The sequence below is a fragment of the Salminus brasiliensis genome, chromosome 6 (genome assembly GCF_030463535.1).
Source record: "Salminus brasiliensis chromosome 6, fSalBra1.hap2, whole genome shotgun sequence".
In the NCBI taxonomy this organism is placed as follows: Eukaryota; Metazoa; Chordata; class Actinopteri; order Characiformes; family Bryconidae; genus Salminus; species Salminus brasiliensis.
The window spans coordinates 34352861-34370013 of NC_132883.1; the positions used below are offsets into that span (position 1 = coordinate 34352861).

General features: G+C 38.0%; 1 protein-coding gene across 3 annotated transcripts in view; it reads right to left on the reverse strand.

Annotated features, from left to right (window-relative positions):
• Positions 1-11990, reverse strand: part of cacna2d3a (calcium channel, voltage-dependent, alpha 2/delta subunit 3a) — a 241835-nt gene extending 229845 nt beyond the window's left edge. For all 3 annotated transcript variants that reach the window (XM_072682138.1, XM_072682137.1, XM_072682136.1), the window contains exons 1-2: positions 11330-11990; positions 8631-8712 (exon numbers count right to left, since the gene is read on the reverse strand). In XM_072682138.1, the coding sequence (XP_072538239.1) occupies positions 8631-8712; positions 11330-11451 (204 nt within the window). In that variant the 5' untranslated portion in view covers positions 11452-11990. The remainder of the gene's footprint in view (positions 1-8630; positions 8713-11329) is intronic.
• Positions 11991-17153: the final 5163 nt, after the last annotated feature.

Genomic DNA, 17153 nt, shown 5'->3' on the forward strand with positions numbered 1-17153 from the left:
AATGTAAATTTATCATATTTTATTTTTACTGTTTTGTAGCCGTGATTAAATATATACGTTTCTGGGCATATAATAGATATTTCCAGTACTTAAAGAACACTGACTAACTGCTTAATTAGTTACAAAGAGCAATATTAGTCATGTTTTTTAAAAACACTGCAGATTAAAATCTCTAAATGTTCATGACAAGTTTTAAAATACGACACTACTAGTGCATTTTGTGATTACTGTTCAATATCTTTGCCATATCAACCGGACCTAAAATCCTGTAGTTTATTGTATTAGCATGTTAGTTTACTAACATTTGACTACTTGTGACTAGTATGTTTGCTTGGGGGTAGGGTCCTACATGGGGATATTATTATTATAATAACAATAATAACTAATCAATGATTTCCCTAAACCTGGCAATCCTTTGCTGAATACTCCAGTAAAATGAAAATGAAAAAAATCACATTGTAAGACATGTGAATTAGCACATTTAAGCACATTAAGCACATTTTTGGCCACATGCAAAATGTACTGAATCAAGAGACACTGTATCATTCCACTCCTCATTTTAGTAGAAATCCATGCGCCTCATGTGCTTGGCAGAGAAAGGGTCTCCTCATCACCAACAGTTTATTCCTTGATCACCTGCCCGGTTGGCATGTGTACACAAAACAGCTTGAGAAAGTGTGCAGTGTATGATCCTGTGAGAAAGGTATGCAGCCAAAACAGATGAAAATATGCATAAAAACTGCTATTATCATATTATAGTTAGGCATTTTTTGCTTTCAAATAAATTTGCTGAGCATTTGGATAATGTTTGAATAGTAAAATTCACTCAGTGAGCTCCACATGCCATCAAGCTTTTGTATCTCTGAGGTACAGATATTTGCATAACAGGCTGAAAATGGAAGTATATTGATCAGGCTGTCTCCTGTTTCTACCATGATTCATATACACAAAAGCAATCCCACACATACACTCACATGCTGCACACACTCTGCCCTCCACCTCCCCCCGTCCCTGAGGCCAATCTGACCTGAGCTGATTTAACCTTGAAATGTGAGAGATTTCAATACAGTGGTGTTCATGTTTCAGCTGGGGCAGGACAGGACAGCAGCGTGCAAGTGCACAGTGAGTAAGTGTGGGATAAAGTGTGTCCTGGCAAGAGAACTGCTAATTCTCCTAAGTAAAGGATGATTTAAGAGAATAGAAGGGAAGAGATAATGTAGGGACAGGGCACAGGAAAACATGGTACAATGAGGTCTGTATGATTCCTGACCTGAATGAACTGAGATTGCAAATCTCACGTACGATTCTTGGATTCACCATTTTTGCACAGAATTATATGCATCTATATCAAGTTTGTTATTCCACTTCATAGTATTCACAGAGTCATTCCGAGGTTCAACATGTTATTACTAAAATATAAACAAGATAAAGAAAAGATGTTGAATGGTTCACACAGTTTTTATGCGTTGGTTGTTTGGGTACAAATGCTGCAAAATCAGCACAGTTCATAAGGTAGGTAAAGAAAGGTCCAGTCGGAAGAAATAGGTCAATGACAGACAAGGAGCAGAAGGACGGTTAATAAAGTTAATAAAGTTAAAACACACAAGCTTAATAAGGAAGCTGGGGTGATGGAAAGAAAGCAAGCTTTTCAAAGAGCATGATCAACAAGAGCAATGTTTAGAAGGTTTACTACTAAGCCCATGGCTGTTTATTGAGGGGACAACCTAGCTAGAAATGTTTGGTTGGTAGAACGCTTTGTAAATGTTCTGAAAATAGCAACTTTTGGTTCTTATAACATTCAGTCTGTCAGGTTTTCTTGACGTTGATGTATTTAAACCTTTATTTGTTCATTGTTAAAATTGATATGTGTTTTTTACATTTGGTGGGCATATTTCAAAAGTAAGACAAAATCTATTTTTTAAATTGTTTCAGTGTGAATTAAGAAAAAATTAAATTGCATGTTTGAATAAACCTCTCCAATTCTTTGAATTTTAGGTTTTACAACACATTTGTTAAATATTTTCGAGAGTGTGATACGTATGTATGTATGTATGTATCAGTTACATCAATGCTTTTATTATATCATATTTTATTTATTGTATTTGTAGTATTGGAAAAGTTACTTTAGATGTTTCTATTATGTTATTATGTTGTCTTACTGGGAATAGTGTGTTAGAAAAGTTATAATATTGTGTTGCATTGTTACATAACACCTTTTCAGAACATTTGTTAAATGCTACTTCTTTAATGTTACAGGCTAACTTTCTTGGAACAAAGCCAAATGTTCCTATAATGTTCTCTACTAGCTGGGAAGGTTTGAGGAGTCAAAGGTTGGTGTATGATGATTGTGACCAAACCATAATCCTAGCAAGCTAATTAAATAATATTTTTAAATAATGTTTTAACTCTACTCCTCTATAACTTTACCTAAAATAGAGCACAGTATTTAGTAAAAATATCTGTATCTTGTCTCTTTTTTGCTTTCACTTTTTGATATAACTGAATCTGGTATTTGTTCTTTACATTGTGTCACAATTTAATGATGAATTGACCAATAGGAATCCTCCAAAATGACTCGAATAAAACTTTTTGTCACTGACTTCCTTTAAAAGTATGTTACAAAAGCACCACATGGCAAATACAATGTAAAAAAGGAGTATTCTCCTAGTTCAGTATTAGGTTCGGTTCAGTATTAGCTCTTTTCTAATCTCAAGAGTGCAAGTTTAACCAGACTTCACCTCTGTGAAAGCTTTCTGATATTTGTGGAGAGAATAATGTTTCTAAGGAGGGTATGAGGCAGATTTGTTAAAAAGCTATGATAATCCTTAAATTACATCCCTGTACTTACTATATGACAATGTCTTTCGTCAAGAAAAATTGTGACAGGAGCAAGAAGCACTGCTGCTGCTCGGTGCCGGCAAATTACAGGAACCAGCAACAGACCAAAGACAAGATCAGACGGATCTTTTTTTTTTTATCAGATTTGATTTTACCATTTTGTATAAACCAGGTTAGAGCAGAGCATTCCACGAGATCCTAAGACCACCATGCATTTTGTCCCAATTTCTGGTACCCATTTTGCCTCAAGCAAATGAGGACATTCACTGGGCCCTGGAGGGGGAATCAGCACACACACTGTACTCTCTTTAAAATCTACATACCAGGGTATTAGTTGTTCAGCTGTCCCACTCTGGCAAAAGTTTTAAATCTTATGATAGGTCTCAATTTGTGCTACCATATAGTCTGCCACATCCAAGCACCATCCTCATCTGACTAGGCAAGTAGATAAACTAGGTATTTGAAGTTCCATTGTAGCTACCAACAGTACTTCATTCCTTGGGCAGAATATGTCAGCAACCTCTTCCACCGTTTATGGACCAGCCTGATACACCTCTAAAGCATTTTGGTGTTGCTCCGGCAGTGGGTGACTGATTCTTTTCATGCTGTCAGCTTCTGGCACTAGAGCGACTTACTCCACAATGTTGCACATTACTCTTTATCTAAAACTCCATCTGTCCTGTCAGAAACTCAGACTCTGACTTCACTTCTGAGTCCTGTATAGTAATTTGTGTTACATACTTAAAGATTTTTCTATTAAATTCCCCCATGTCACTGTTGGACGGTGTACAGTAGCACTGTATTCAAGTAGTGTCCGTTTATCTGCAGAATAATCTGACATATGTTTGCAAAGTTTCATTTAAAAAAAAAATGTTTGGTAACCACTATGTGTGCTAATATTAAGCAGAGGAATATAATATATCAGCAGAGGAAGCAATGTAGCATTTGGTTACAGCAGTAGACTGCAGGTCTATGAAGCCCATGCATCCTGCACAGAAAATTAAACTGATTGAGAAAAAACACTGGTTTGAGGATCTTTTAGCAAAATAATGCACAGACGGCAGTAGACTTAAATCCATTTTCCCTGCCTGTGACATCATGGGAACAGGGAACTGCCCCGATATCAGGTCTTTGTCTTTACCATCTGCTATAGCGTATCACTGACTGCCTTCTCCAGCTTAATGACCATTGCAACTGTCCTGTCATTTCATTTCAAAAAGCTGTAAAGTGAGAGTTTCGCTCATTTTGCTCAAGTGTATTTTGTCACTGTCAAGCAAAAACCTTGAATCTCCTCTTTTGCTGTTCTGACACAATTTGAATCCAGCAGCTGTCTTTTTCAATGAGTTGAAATTTCATTCATGCGTAAAAATGCTCCAAAATCATCTGAAATCACCTCTTTTTTGACATTTGTGTCAATTTTAGAATTCAGAACAAAATAACCTAAATTAAAGGGCACTACCAAAGACACCAGATCTCAAATCCACAGCACAGATTTATCATCAGCCTTCCACAAAACCTTACATCGCTCAAAATCCCACCATACAGTACATTCTACAGTGTACTGTTTGGAACTGTTCATATAATCTGTTCATATAAGCTTTTCTGTCTCAGTACTTCTGTGGGTTTGAAATTAGGCTGGTTTCTGGTAGTGCACTGTAATCTGAGTAGCCTGCTAACAGTCAAATCGCACATCATGGCAACCACAAATCAGCTTTTCTCAAGCTCTTGCAGCATCTACTGAAAGAGTGCACCAAGAATGCTGTCAGGCACTTTCATGGACACTCAATCTCAACATAAGCAAACCCTTCAGCAATTAGAAGGAATGAAACACAAACACATAGCAGAGAAACAGCATTCTGGCTCAAACCAGATTGTCTAGCCGAGTTAAGGGGAGAGGCAGGGCAGTCCATTTGCAGGCAACGTGAAAAGCAATGCCTGGGAGATTCAACTAATGGCTAATTCAAAGACACTCTCATATGCTAATCTCCACTTCACCATCAGACAGCTCTCTGACTGCTAGCAATTTAGCGCAGCGGTGATATTCAAACACTGCATAACACTCTAGAGCTATATTCACTTCCAACTGTGTACTGTGCTTAGTTTATACTATTTTTTTTTTTTTTTTTTTTTTTTTGTCCACAGGCGCAACAATCACCAGTGTTCTGTAATTAACTTCAGTGCAAATATGTCAGTATATACGCTGCATGAGGAAACACTTTTGGGTGTTAATTTCTGTCTCGCTGTGTGGCAAAATTACACTGCTCTGTTGTTTTAATATCTGCTTTTACACTCGTAATTGCATTAGCAATAGAAGCAAGAATTGCCACATTGCTAATGAATATGTATGAGAAATACTAAGGTAGTGATTAAATTTAACCTTGTATGTTTCAAAAATGGATTATTCCCAGTTCTATTTTCAAAATCAGCATTAATCAAAGTTAATATCAATAAAGGCTAAGACATTTAATTTCAGAAACCCATGTCAATTACTTGCATATTAATGCGACTGAGAACTCAAATGGGTGAAAATGGATGTGGAATAATAAATCTTTTTTTTCTATATTTAGTGAATACAACCATATTTACTTCAGTAAACAAATTAATTATAGTGATCTCAGTGCAACCATTAATTACACAAAAGCATCAGTTTTCTTTCAAAGCACGACTCATTTTTAATTCACAACTTTAAAATGTAAGAAGACGACTCTTTTTATTTGATTTGCATATTCAGAGAGCACAGCAAGCAAATACGAAAAGGATAGCTTGTGTAATTTGCAGACGCGAGGCACAAAAATTGCCTTTCCTGCCTAGTGTATCCTCATAGTAGTACACCACTATACTGGGGTGGGACAGAGATGGCAGGCTAAATCCTCTTTTTGTATCAAAAGGAAAAAGCCTAGCAGCGCACAGAGGGGAGGACACATCCACAACATGACTGCATCTGCACCTGGGCACCACGAACAAAGGGATGAAGGGTACAGGGAAGGGAAAAAGATAGGGCATGAGTGCAGGAGAGGAGTGGATAGTAGCAATCTCAGGCCTGCTGAGGTAGGGTTTAGTGTTATCAGAGGGAGGGCAGGCATGTAGAGAGAGAGAGAGAGAGAGAGAGAGAATGAATATGAGCATAGAGTGGGACTATAGGTTTGAATGTGCAATCAAATCTTCAGTGTAAAATCACAGCAAACTAAATCAAATCTAAAGACCATGGCGGTCAGTGTAAGTGCACCTTGTATACAAATAAACATCTAAAAGCAGCCATGTCTAAAATTCTGTCTAGCCATGCTGTGTGCTTACGTTCAGCTAATAAGAACATGAATAACAATTATCTCACTGCATGGCATATTTGAGACATCTACACTGTGGTGGCGAATTCCGTAGCATTCATGATTTGTTGGAATCACAGTCATAATCAGAGACACACTGGATCCATCTGCTCCCTACCCAGGGAACAAGTTCACACCACTCTCTAACTTTTGCATTCCTTATTTCTCTTCCCTTTCTCTTAACAGCCTAATTTCTATGCACTATATAGAAGGGCCCGACGATATGAAAATCATATGGCTGTTATGGATTTGGATTTTAAAGGGTTACATGTTTAGAAGCATTTCCCGATATGATCTTATCTTTATATCTTAGATTTATTTTTCTACTTGAATAGGTGTCATTAAACTCAGTTTATATGATTGTCAGTTCTCAATAAATTGAACATTAAACAGCAGAAATCTCAGTCTTAAAGAAGATAAAAACCGTAGAACTGTGAATGGAGTTGACCTGATTTCCTATGTGAACATTTATAAAAGCGTATCGCAGCACTTGCTGAGATAACAACTTAGAATTGACATCAGAATTGACAACAGCACTCTTCATGATAAGTGGAGTTACGAAATAACTGTATTTTAGAAGGAGAAACATGTCTGAAGACACTTCTTCTTAGTCCTATATATTCCATCACTACCTTGTCCATATGTCCATGACAAATCTGCGCAACCCTCCACCACCCTGTCATCTCCTCTTTTAACCCTGTCATCTATCATTCCTGCTCCACACATCAGAGAGGGGACTGGCTTCCTACTACAAAGCAAAAGCCACCCGGACCCCCTCTCTCACTGTCTTCTCCCAAATAGTTATGAGCCGAAGGCATTTAAAAAAAAAGAAATGTACTTGTGAGCTCAGCAACACCAAAAGGCCTGGAATATCACAGAACACAACTAAAGTAGATAAATGCAGGATTTTTAAAATTCAAACACCCTTAACAACATCTGCTCAGATCAAGAACACTCTTGAGGAGGTAGACAAACCACTGTCAATTAAGTCTTCAATCAAGAGACGTCAGAGATGCAACCCAGTGGTAACACTTAAGAGAGAAGTCAGATTAGACAAGGAAGCCTGGATTGTATTAACTTTACTACATTTTACTACAAACAAAAAGGTCACAAACATGGTGGAGGCACTGTAATGGCATGTTGGGCTGCAATGGAACTGGATGACTGGTTTTACAGATGAAGTGATTGCTGAGAGAAGCAGCAGGATGAACTGATGAAGTGTATATAGCTGTACTTTCTGCTCATATTTAGTCAAATGCTGCAAAACCGATAGGACAGCTCTTCAAGACTTCCTATACGCAAAGATGTTCTCAAATGGCCTGTCACCTGACCTAAAACCAACAAGTAACAAGCTTGTTACTTACTGAAAACAAAACAAAGGGTACCCACAAACATGTAGTAACTGAAGGCAGCTGCTGTAAATGCTTGGGAAACATCTCAAGAGGGGAAAAAATCAGCATTTGGTTATGTCAATGAATTTTAGACTTCAGATATAGGGATTGTGTAAACGAATGGCTGTGATTCCTTAATGGTTAATGCAATATTGTTATTAACCCCCTTGAAATAAAGCTGAAAGATTACACTTACACTAATTTGCATCACTGTCCCAATACATTTGAACCTAAAGACAGTAGGAAACTGGTCCATGTCTCCACTGTCCATCACAAAATAATAAAATAGCTCCTACAGCCCTGAAGGAGACTGATACCATCCATATAAAGACGTAACTACTAACAGGCCCCTAGCTAAAGTCACTCACATCATTTATAAGTGCTTCCTTGTATACGATAATGCCCAGCTCACTGCAACTCACTGCCTTCTCCCATTTCACTTAGTCACAAGCCTGCAGAGTGCATCCTGCCAGATTTTCTCTGACTGACCTTGTTTCTTCTCACCTGCATCCTATGACAGAGAGGCTTGGAGTACCAGCGCAGCAGTGAAAGACAATGATGGAGCGAGTAAGGGCAGGATGGTTTTTGTGTGCGTGAGAGTGTGTGTGCCTGGAGTAGGTGAGTTAAATAAGTGACAAGATAAATAAAGCCCAAGTACTTGAAAGTACTATGCATGTGTGTAAGAGAGACAGAGAGATCGCATACATTATGCAATTTTGGTTGCTTTGATGAGAAAAGATGCACTTCCCAGGAAAAAAAAAGCTCTACTTACTTTTCGCTGCACAATTAACCCAGTGCCCCTCATTTGAATTTCATATGCTTGCTAAAATTTCTGCAAGAGTGTGAGGGTTGGGGCCAATATGTAGGAATATGCAGCCTCATCCAGTATGGACAGTTTGGCTGATTTTTAAAGGCTTTAAAAGTCTCTTACAAAGTCAAAGAGGGATGTGGGGCCATAGCGTAGTTTTTCAATTTAACTTAAGTCGTCTTCTTTTTTACCTCATGTTCTATTCTTCATTAGAATACACACTTTGTAAGTAGAGACAATAAAGTGTAGACAGCTCCACCGTAAGTTTACCTTCTGTAAGAGCTGAGATCCAGAGTACTTAGCTGCAATAGACTTCATCTCTCCCCCAAATGCTGAAGCCCACAGCTTTACACTAGACAGAGAAAAAGGGAGAGAGAGAGGGAGAGAAAGAAACAAAGAGAGTGAATTTGATTAATTTGACACAACTGCGGATAAAGACAATATAACACCCACAGATGCATAAGTGCATTATGCATAAGTAATAAGGAAGCGATACAGGAATTGTTGGCAGATGCCGATGTACGTATCTGCTGATGTCAATATCTACAAATGTAGAAATTGTTAGAAGTGGTTGCATTAATACATTTACATGGATTAGCCTTAGCATTAGCATTAGCGAGAAATGTAACATGTAGGCTTACAAATACATTAAAAAGATTAACCATGAAATATTATAGCAACATAGCCCTTGTTTGTTTCGTTGTTTGTTTATTTTGACACATGACACATCGAAGCATATCATAGAACAACCAATATTATAAGCCCATTCAGTGCAGTGGATCAAAGCATACTACTTATCATTAGCTATGTATTATTTCATACTTACTTGAAATGTTTTATTTCATACTTATTTAAAATGTAATTATTTATAGGGCTGCACCTATAAAGGAATTGTGGGCCAACACTAATAGCTGAAATGCAGCTGGATTAGCATTACAGAAAAATACACCATTATGTTTTTTTGCAGTCTTTGATATGTAGTAAAAAAGACTAAAAGGTAAACATTTTAGTGCAGTAGCCCAGCATCACTTTTATATTCTGTTCTTACAACAAATATGTTATCATATTTTGTTTCCAGCATTAATAAAACTGAAATCTCTGTCCGAAGCTATACATTTTTTAAACAAATTATCTGTCAATACCAATATTATTCTGATATTATTGTGCATAACCTCATTAAGTCCAACAGATTCTTATTTTGCTTGTTTCTTTATTTTGCTCGAAGTCTCATAAATACTGGTTTTCTGTGATTACATGATATGATGTAATAGAAAGACATGCCACAAAAATCTGTGCACTAATGTAGGGCTGTACAATATATCATTTCAGCACTGTCATCGCAATAGTCACATTACTGATGTGCAATGTCATATAAAAGGCACAGTAAATCACACGACTTGCTTGATTCAAAAAAGATATTTCCACTGTTCCCATTACATCATTTATTTCAGTCCAATCTTAGATACACAGAGGGCCTGTTGGATCATTGAAATTTGGGGAATTCTGGTGAAAATTATGTAATTTTTTAGTATCGCAATGTATATCACAAAACTACAAAAAATTGTGCAGCCTTACAATGATGTCATTCAGTGCTGGAATCTGTGCACTTTACAAACTTGTGCTTCTTATCATGAACTAATATATACTCACATTATTCTTAGGGATGTGCTGATATGGGAATTGGGGGGCAATGACAATATTTTTCAGGCCCCTCTGTCAATGTTGATACATTTATAAAATGTGGAAACTGAAATTATATGTGCCTAGATTACAATTACAGAGAAAGTACATTACAGTACCATGTACAGTACAATAAATACATTGTCAAATATTGGTTTGATTTCAATATTTGTAATATTTTTAAGCGATTTAAGCTTTTCTGATTCATCAACAAACAGGAAGTTTGTTGTAAGTTGTTTGGTTGTTAGTTCTTCGCGCTCATGGTAATTTTACAATCATTCTATGGGTTAATTTTAAACTTGGCCTGTTTATATAACCTTGGAGACTGTTTTTGGGACAGTGGATTAATAACCCTTTCTATACTCTATGGTTCTGCTCCTGCTTCTCTCTGGGAGAATGTAAAAGCCATGGTGGCCTGTTGACGTCTCTGTACCTTTTAATAAATCCTCACTTCAAACTGTGTGTCTCTGTCTAGTTTATGATCAGTAACTTCAGTTCAGTCAACAGCATGTAAGTCTAATTTTACTGGCTTTCTGGACACATGACCGCAGGTGACACAACCTAGTAAGGTAACCTGCACTGCAATCCCGTTCAGTGTGGAGAAATACACATCATACTCACATTCTTATTTTAGGGATGTGCTGAAATGGGATATGGGAACCGGGGGCAGATGCAGATAGCTACATGCTTATACAGATTCGACAACATGTATAATACAGAAATTGGGACCTAATCCACCTGTATTTGCTAGCATTGCAGAGAAAATGGCATTCTTTTTTACATGTTACAAATGCAGTTAAATGAACACAATCCAGGCTTTTATTCTAGTCATTTTTGAAATATTCATCGAATATTAGTTTGAAATCTAAACATCTGTCCAATGCCAAGCACTTCTTTAAGCAGTTCTCTGCCGATACCGATATGACTGCAGTCTCACTGTGCATCCCTGGCTATTCTGCACTTTACTGCTACTGCTTTCGCTCTGGGCTCTTTTCGTTTTGCTCTGAGTTGCTGTAGCTTTAAGACAAGTGCATGTGTTTCCGTGCACGCTGGAAGTTTAGTAGTGAATACCTCTACACTGAACTGCCCTGCACTGAGTTTAGGTCGAATTATTTCAAACATTTATTTCAGTACTTTCAGTATTTCACTGCCCAAAACCCAAGCACAACTTTCCTACTTCATATCTGAACGTTTCCTCACTGGAATCCCCCAGCAGAGCTCAACCGAAGCTCCACTGCTGTGCTGGCGTGTTACCCACTGAGTCTGAAAAGCGGTCAGGAGTTACTCACACTGACAGAGGAATGCCTTGGTGTGTCCCGACCACGTCGACCACCGTCGTGCTCTGTATAATCCACATGAAGAAGAAAAGCCCACAACGCAAGTGCGCGGAAATCATCTTCACACCCCTCATCTTCAGAAACAAACGCCTTCAGGTCGGAGTTTTTTTTTTGTTTGTTTGTTTTTTCTTGCTTGTTGTTATTGTTTTATATATATATATATATATATAGCTATATAATACCTCCTAATTGCGGACACCCCCGAAAAAACTGAGAGTGCACCGTTTCATATCGTGTTACAAGTGCGGAGCATCCCGGCAGGCAGAGGAGCTCGACAGAGAGCCGTTACTTAGCCTTTCAGCCTTTTCCTCAGAGGTGGTTCCGGATACGGGTTACACAGCAGAGCTGGTCGCTGCTTTACAGCTGCTTCAGTCGAGCTCTCTGGGGTCAGCTTCAACTCCTGCTGTGAGAAAAGTGCGCCAAAACGTCAGGGAGAAACCGACAGTGCAGAGCGCTGGAGAGGGAGGGGGAGCAAAACAGAGTACGCCTGGCGAGTTTAGTCGACTAGCATCCTTTCGTTTCTTCTTGCGCTCTGGAGAAGGACGACAGCAGCGCGGTGCGCTGTTCAGCTGACTAACGGCAGAAGTGAAGAAGCCGCTGCTGGTCGCTTCCTCTACCAGCCGCCACTGAAGCACCGAATCTCCGTCTCGGCTCCTCGGTGTGACACGCGGTTCAGTGACACGCCGTGAAATCTCCCAGGGGAGGGAAAAGAGGGGGGGGGCGGACGAGCATACGGAGCGGGAGGGAGGGAGAACGGGAGTTTCCAAAAACGAGGCTTACAAAAGTATCAGCGTGGCTGTTTTTTTAATCCAGGGTTTCCCCTGAGAAAGGTGAGAGCGCACGGACGCGTGCACGCGGCGACCCGCGCCGGGCTCGCAGCAAGCGCGAAACCCCAACGGTCACTTTTTCACTCCACTGTTTTTCACCGGCGTTTCTTCCTGCAGTTAGCCAGAGCTAGCCGAAGCTCAGGATATGCACGTGTAAGGGAAGTTCAGGTAAAGTAGGACATCAGGTAAAGTGGGATAGGCTGTGTAAGCTGTGTTTTCGTCGACCAGCGAGGACGAACGCCGTTCAGACGTTGCACTAAATGTGCTGAACGTGAATAAACGTTTCTGATTGTGACATCATAGTTGTGGGCGCGGCTATACGTTATGCGCATCAAAGCAGGTCAGGGTGAGCCTAATGGCATGAGGAGTTTCTAGCCAGTTGTGTTGTCCCAATTGCGCACTAATTAATAATACTGACTGGGTTTTGAGGATGTAGTGCAGATCAGAGTTGAGTATACTCAAATATCCACCATGGATACTCAAATTCAGATGTTTTTTGAGTGTGGTTAGGATGGACACTATTATCCCATAATACAATTTGGAATACATCTAGAGGAGCAACTCACATCTGGAAAAATGAGAAAAAAATGATGCGGGTGCAGCGATGGTGATGGTGGCTCAAGAACTTGCAGTGACATTTGTTAGCACAGTAATGCTTCATGACTTCTTATTAGTACAAGACGAGATTAGTAAATTTGTGTACTAACCTGCCAAACCCACACCATTTAGATTAATATATATATATATATATATATATATATATATATATATATATATATATATATATATATATATAGTATACATATTTTTAGAGGTTAGAAATTTGGATGCAATAAGTCATTTTAGAGATATGCTGGCAAAAGGGGTATAGGCAAGAGCAGGGGTTGGGGTGGTGGGGCAATGTGGAGTGAGTTAGGACAATTGTAAGAATCTGAAATAGGCTAATTTTAGTGATTTAATATCTTCACAAAAAATGTGTGTTTACATTTTACTCCTCTTTTACTTATGACAAGTTCTTCAACTCAATACTGCTCATATATTTTTTTTTTTTTTGGGGGGGCAGTTACATTTTTACAATAAAAACATGAAACACTAATACCGTAAAATATGATAATTCACCTTTCTTATAGAGGGTATCAGTCTTGAATCACATAGTTAATTTCATTCTATGTACAATGTTACATTTTCAGGGTTTATGTGACCTGGGGGGGGTGGAGTGGAAGGGCCCAGTGTAATATCTTTTTATGGATCCTAAAATCCCTGGCAGCACCCCTGTCTAGAGAAACTTAATTGTTTACAGCGGTAGTGAAAAGAACCAGATCACACTTGATAGAAGTGCCTCTAAAAGCTAACACACTATTACACAAATGGTTAGAAATATGCTGTCCAATGCCATAGACATTGTTATACAGTAGTTTTACACTGTAAAAAAGTGTTTTAACCTTGTTAAACCTTGTAATTTTGAGAAAAATGGCCAGCAGGTGTTATGTTGATCTGTATTTTTTTTTTTACCTTCTGTTAACATATAAGTGAAGTTTAACAAAATCTCATTTTAACACAGGTCACTGACAGCAAATTATTTTCCAGGGTACTGGATTAAAAAAAAAAATTTTGTAATCCATTTAATCCATATAACTTATTAAGCATGCACCACTATTGTTTAATTCTAAACAATACATATAAAATGCATGTAGGTTTACTGGTTGTTTTGGAAAGCAAAGCCACATTTGTGTTATGGACATTGCAACCCTGGGCTCTTATCAGTTCAGAGTTCAGTTAATTCTTTTTTTAAATTATTTACTTCTAATTTTCTCCATGGCTAATTACACCAAGAAGGTGAAGACTGGCATTTGTCTTCTTCGATACATTTGCAGCATCGCTAGGTAGCCAGCACAGTCGGAGGAAAGTGAAACTGCCTAGTTCCGAACAGCTAACAGACGCCCGTGCTGATCAGCGTCAAGCTAGGAGTGATGTAGGGAGGAAGTGCCATCAACCCACCCCTGAGAAAGCAAGGCCAATTGTGCTCTCTGTGACTCTGATACTCTGAAGAACTGTTAATATATTGACTTGAATGTTGCATGCTTCCCCTTTAAATGTTTTGTGTGAGTTGGGGTGGCAAGACTTATTCCAAGGGTGCCACTCATGTAGCCATGCCTCTGTACTTTGTGCAGCATGAAGACTGTAGAATAATGGTTTTGTCCTGATTTGTTTTTTGGTTTGAAATGCAGGTAATCACAGTTTTAAATGTTGTCAACATATGGCTTATATTTTGTCAGCTTATTATAATGTAATTTTACATTTTAAATGTGGACACAGTGTGACCATTTATATCTGCAACTCAAGCCATGCTAGGGAAAAAGGGATTAAATCCTCTTCAAGCTGAATCATTTTTCTCAGTAGCTTCCTCCTCACTTGTGTCTTCTGTCATGTGGCTGTTTGATTGGCTCCCTGCCCTTCCTCTGCCTTGCCTCATATCCTGCATCATGTCTTGTTTTTAGCCCCACCTTTTTATACACTATCCCCTACATGTGAAAATCCAAATAACTATACAGAACACTGTTATAGGAAACAGAATCTTCTAACCAAACACAATGAATCATTATTCAGTATTCCATGTCCACTGGTATACATTGTTTGTAAAGTACTTATTACAGTGCATTGTGGGATTGTTCAAGTGCACTAAAAAAGGCTGTGCTGTAGTGAAAATGGCAAAACTCTAACATTTTGCTCTATACAGGCAATAGGGCCCAGTTTCGGACACGCCGTTTGTCTGTCACTGGTGTTCTCTGCCCTGCATTTTGTGACGTCTGTAAGTCTGGTTTGTGTGTCCGGTCTTTGGTGTCCAGGGCTTATACTGTGCTTAGTTTTCTGTTTTGGGTTTCTGTTTATCTGTTTCATGGATCCTTACCATCCTAGCCATTTGTCTTTCAACATTCATTATACCCCAGCTGTCACCCTAGATTACATTAAAGACAACTCACACTTGCATCCTGGCTTCTTGTCTCCTCTTTTTTTTTTTTTACAGTAGATAAGAGCCAGTTTAACTGTGACCATTGAGTAAGTTAAGTTGAAAGAAGTGGTTTTTCTAGGCAACTGCAATGTAGCCAAAAACAAAATTCCTACCAAGAATTTATTTTTTCCGCATACTTTCCGCCAACAGGCCACCCCCAATACTGCAAATAATGTACATAAGGCCCTAACGTTTTTCTAGATCACCCAGATACTAATCCCTCCACTATATTGCCCTCAACTCAAATACGGGCCGCAGAGCTGAAGGAGGAAATGCAGTTTTAGCAAATCGATGCGCTCTGCTGATGCCACGAATAAATTATTCATAGCCTGTTTTGTGGCGGAGATCCTCAGCAAAGGCATGAATGAGGAGAGAGATCTAAGCAGCTCTCGGCACATAAATACATACATTAGCCCACCTGACCTTGTTTTTTAATTTTGTTGCATGGTCAAGGTAATTCAACAAAATCTGTTTATAACTCAAACTTGCAAAAGCTGCTCCAGTGCGGAAGCATTGCTGTACAGCTTCAAACTGTTGGTTCAGAAATGTAAGACATGAGGAAATGGATAGTAGGCCATGTTGCTATTTCTTAATTTAGTACAGAATTCAAAGATGCTAGTAGGTCCATGTTCTAATTTAGTACAGAAATCAATCACAATAGTAGAACCATGCTCTAATTTAGAACAGAAATCAATCACAATAGTAGAACCATGCTCTAATTTAGAACAGAAATCAATCACAATATTAGAACCATGCACTAATTTAGAACAGAAATCAATCACAATAGTAGAACCATGCTCTAATTTAGAACAGAAATCAATCACAATAGTAGAACCATGCTCTAATTTAGAACAGAAAACAATCACAATAGTAGAACCATGCTCTCATTTAGTACAGAAATCAATCAATAGTAGAACCATGCTCCAATTTAGTGCATAAATCAATCAATAGTAGAACCATGCTCTAATTTAGAACAGAAATCAATCACAATAGTAGAACCATGCTCTAATTTAGTGCATAAATCAATCAATAGTAGAACCCTGCTCTAATTTAGTGAATAAATCAATCAATAGTAGAACCCTGCTCTAATTTAGTACAGAAATCAATCAATAGTAGAACCATGCTCTAATTTAGTACAGAAATCAATCAATAGTAGAACCATGCTCTAATTTAGTGAATAAATCAATCAATAGTAGAACCATGCTCTAATTTAGAACAGAAATCAATCACAATAGTAGAACCATGCTCTAATTTAGTGCATTAATCAATCAATAGTAGAACCCTGCTCTAATTTAGTACAGAAATCAATCAATAGTAGAACCATGCTCTAATTTAGTGAATAAATCAATCAATAGTAGAACCCTGCTCTAATTTAGTGAATAAATCAATCAATAGTAGAACCCTGCTCTAATTTAGTGAATAAATCAATCAATAGTAGAACCCTGCTCTAATTTAGTACAGAAATCAATCAATAGTAGAACCATGCTCTAATTTAGTGAATAAATCAATCAATAGTAGAACCATGCTCTAATTTAGTGCATTAATCAATCAATAGTAGAACCCTGCTCTAATTTAGTGCATAAATCAATCAATAGTAGAACCCTGCTCTAATTTAGTGAATAAATTAATCAATAGTAGAACCCTGCTCTAATTTAGTGAATAAATCAATCAATAGTAGAACCCTGCTCTAATTTAGTGAATAAATCAATCAATAGTAGAACCCTGCTCTAATTTAGTGAATAAATCAATCAATAGTAGAACCCTGCTCTAATTTAGTGAATAAATCAATCAATAGTAGAACCATGCTCTAATTTAGTGCATTAATCAATCAATAGTAGAACCCTGCTCTAATTTAGTGAATAAATCAATCAATAGTAGAACCCTGCTCTAATTTAGTGCATTAATCAATCAATAGTAGAACCATGCTCTAATTTAGTGC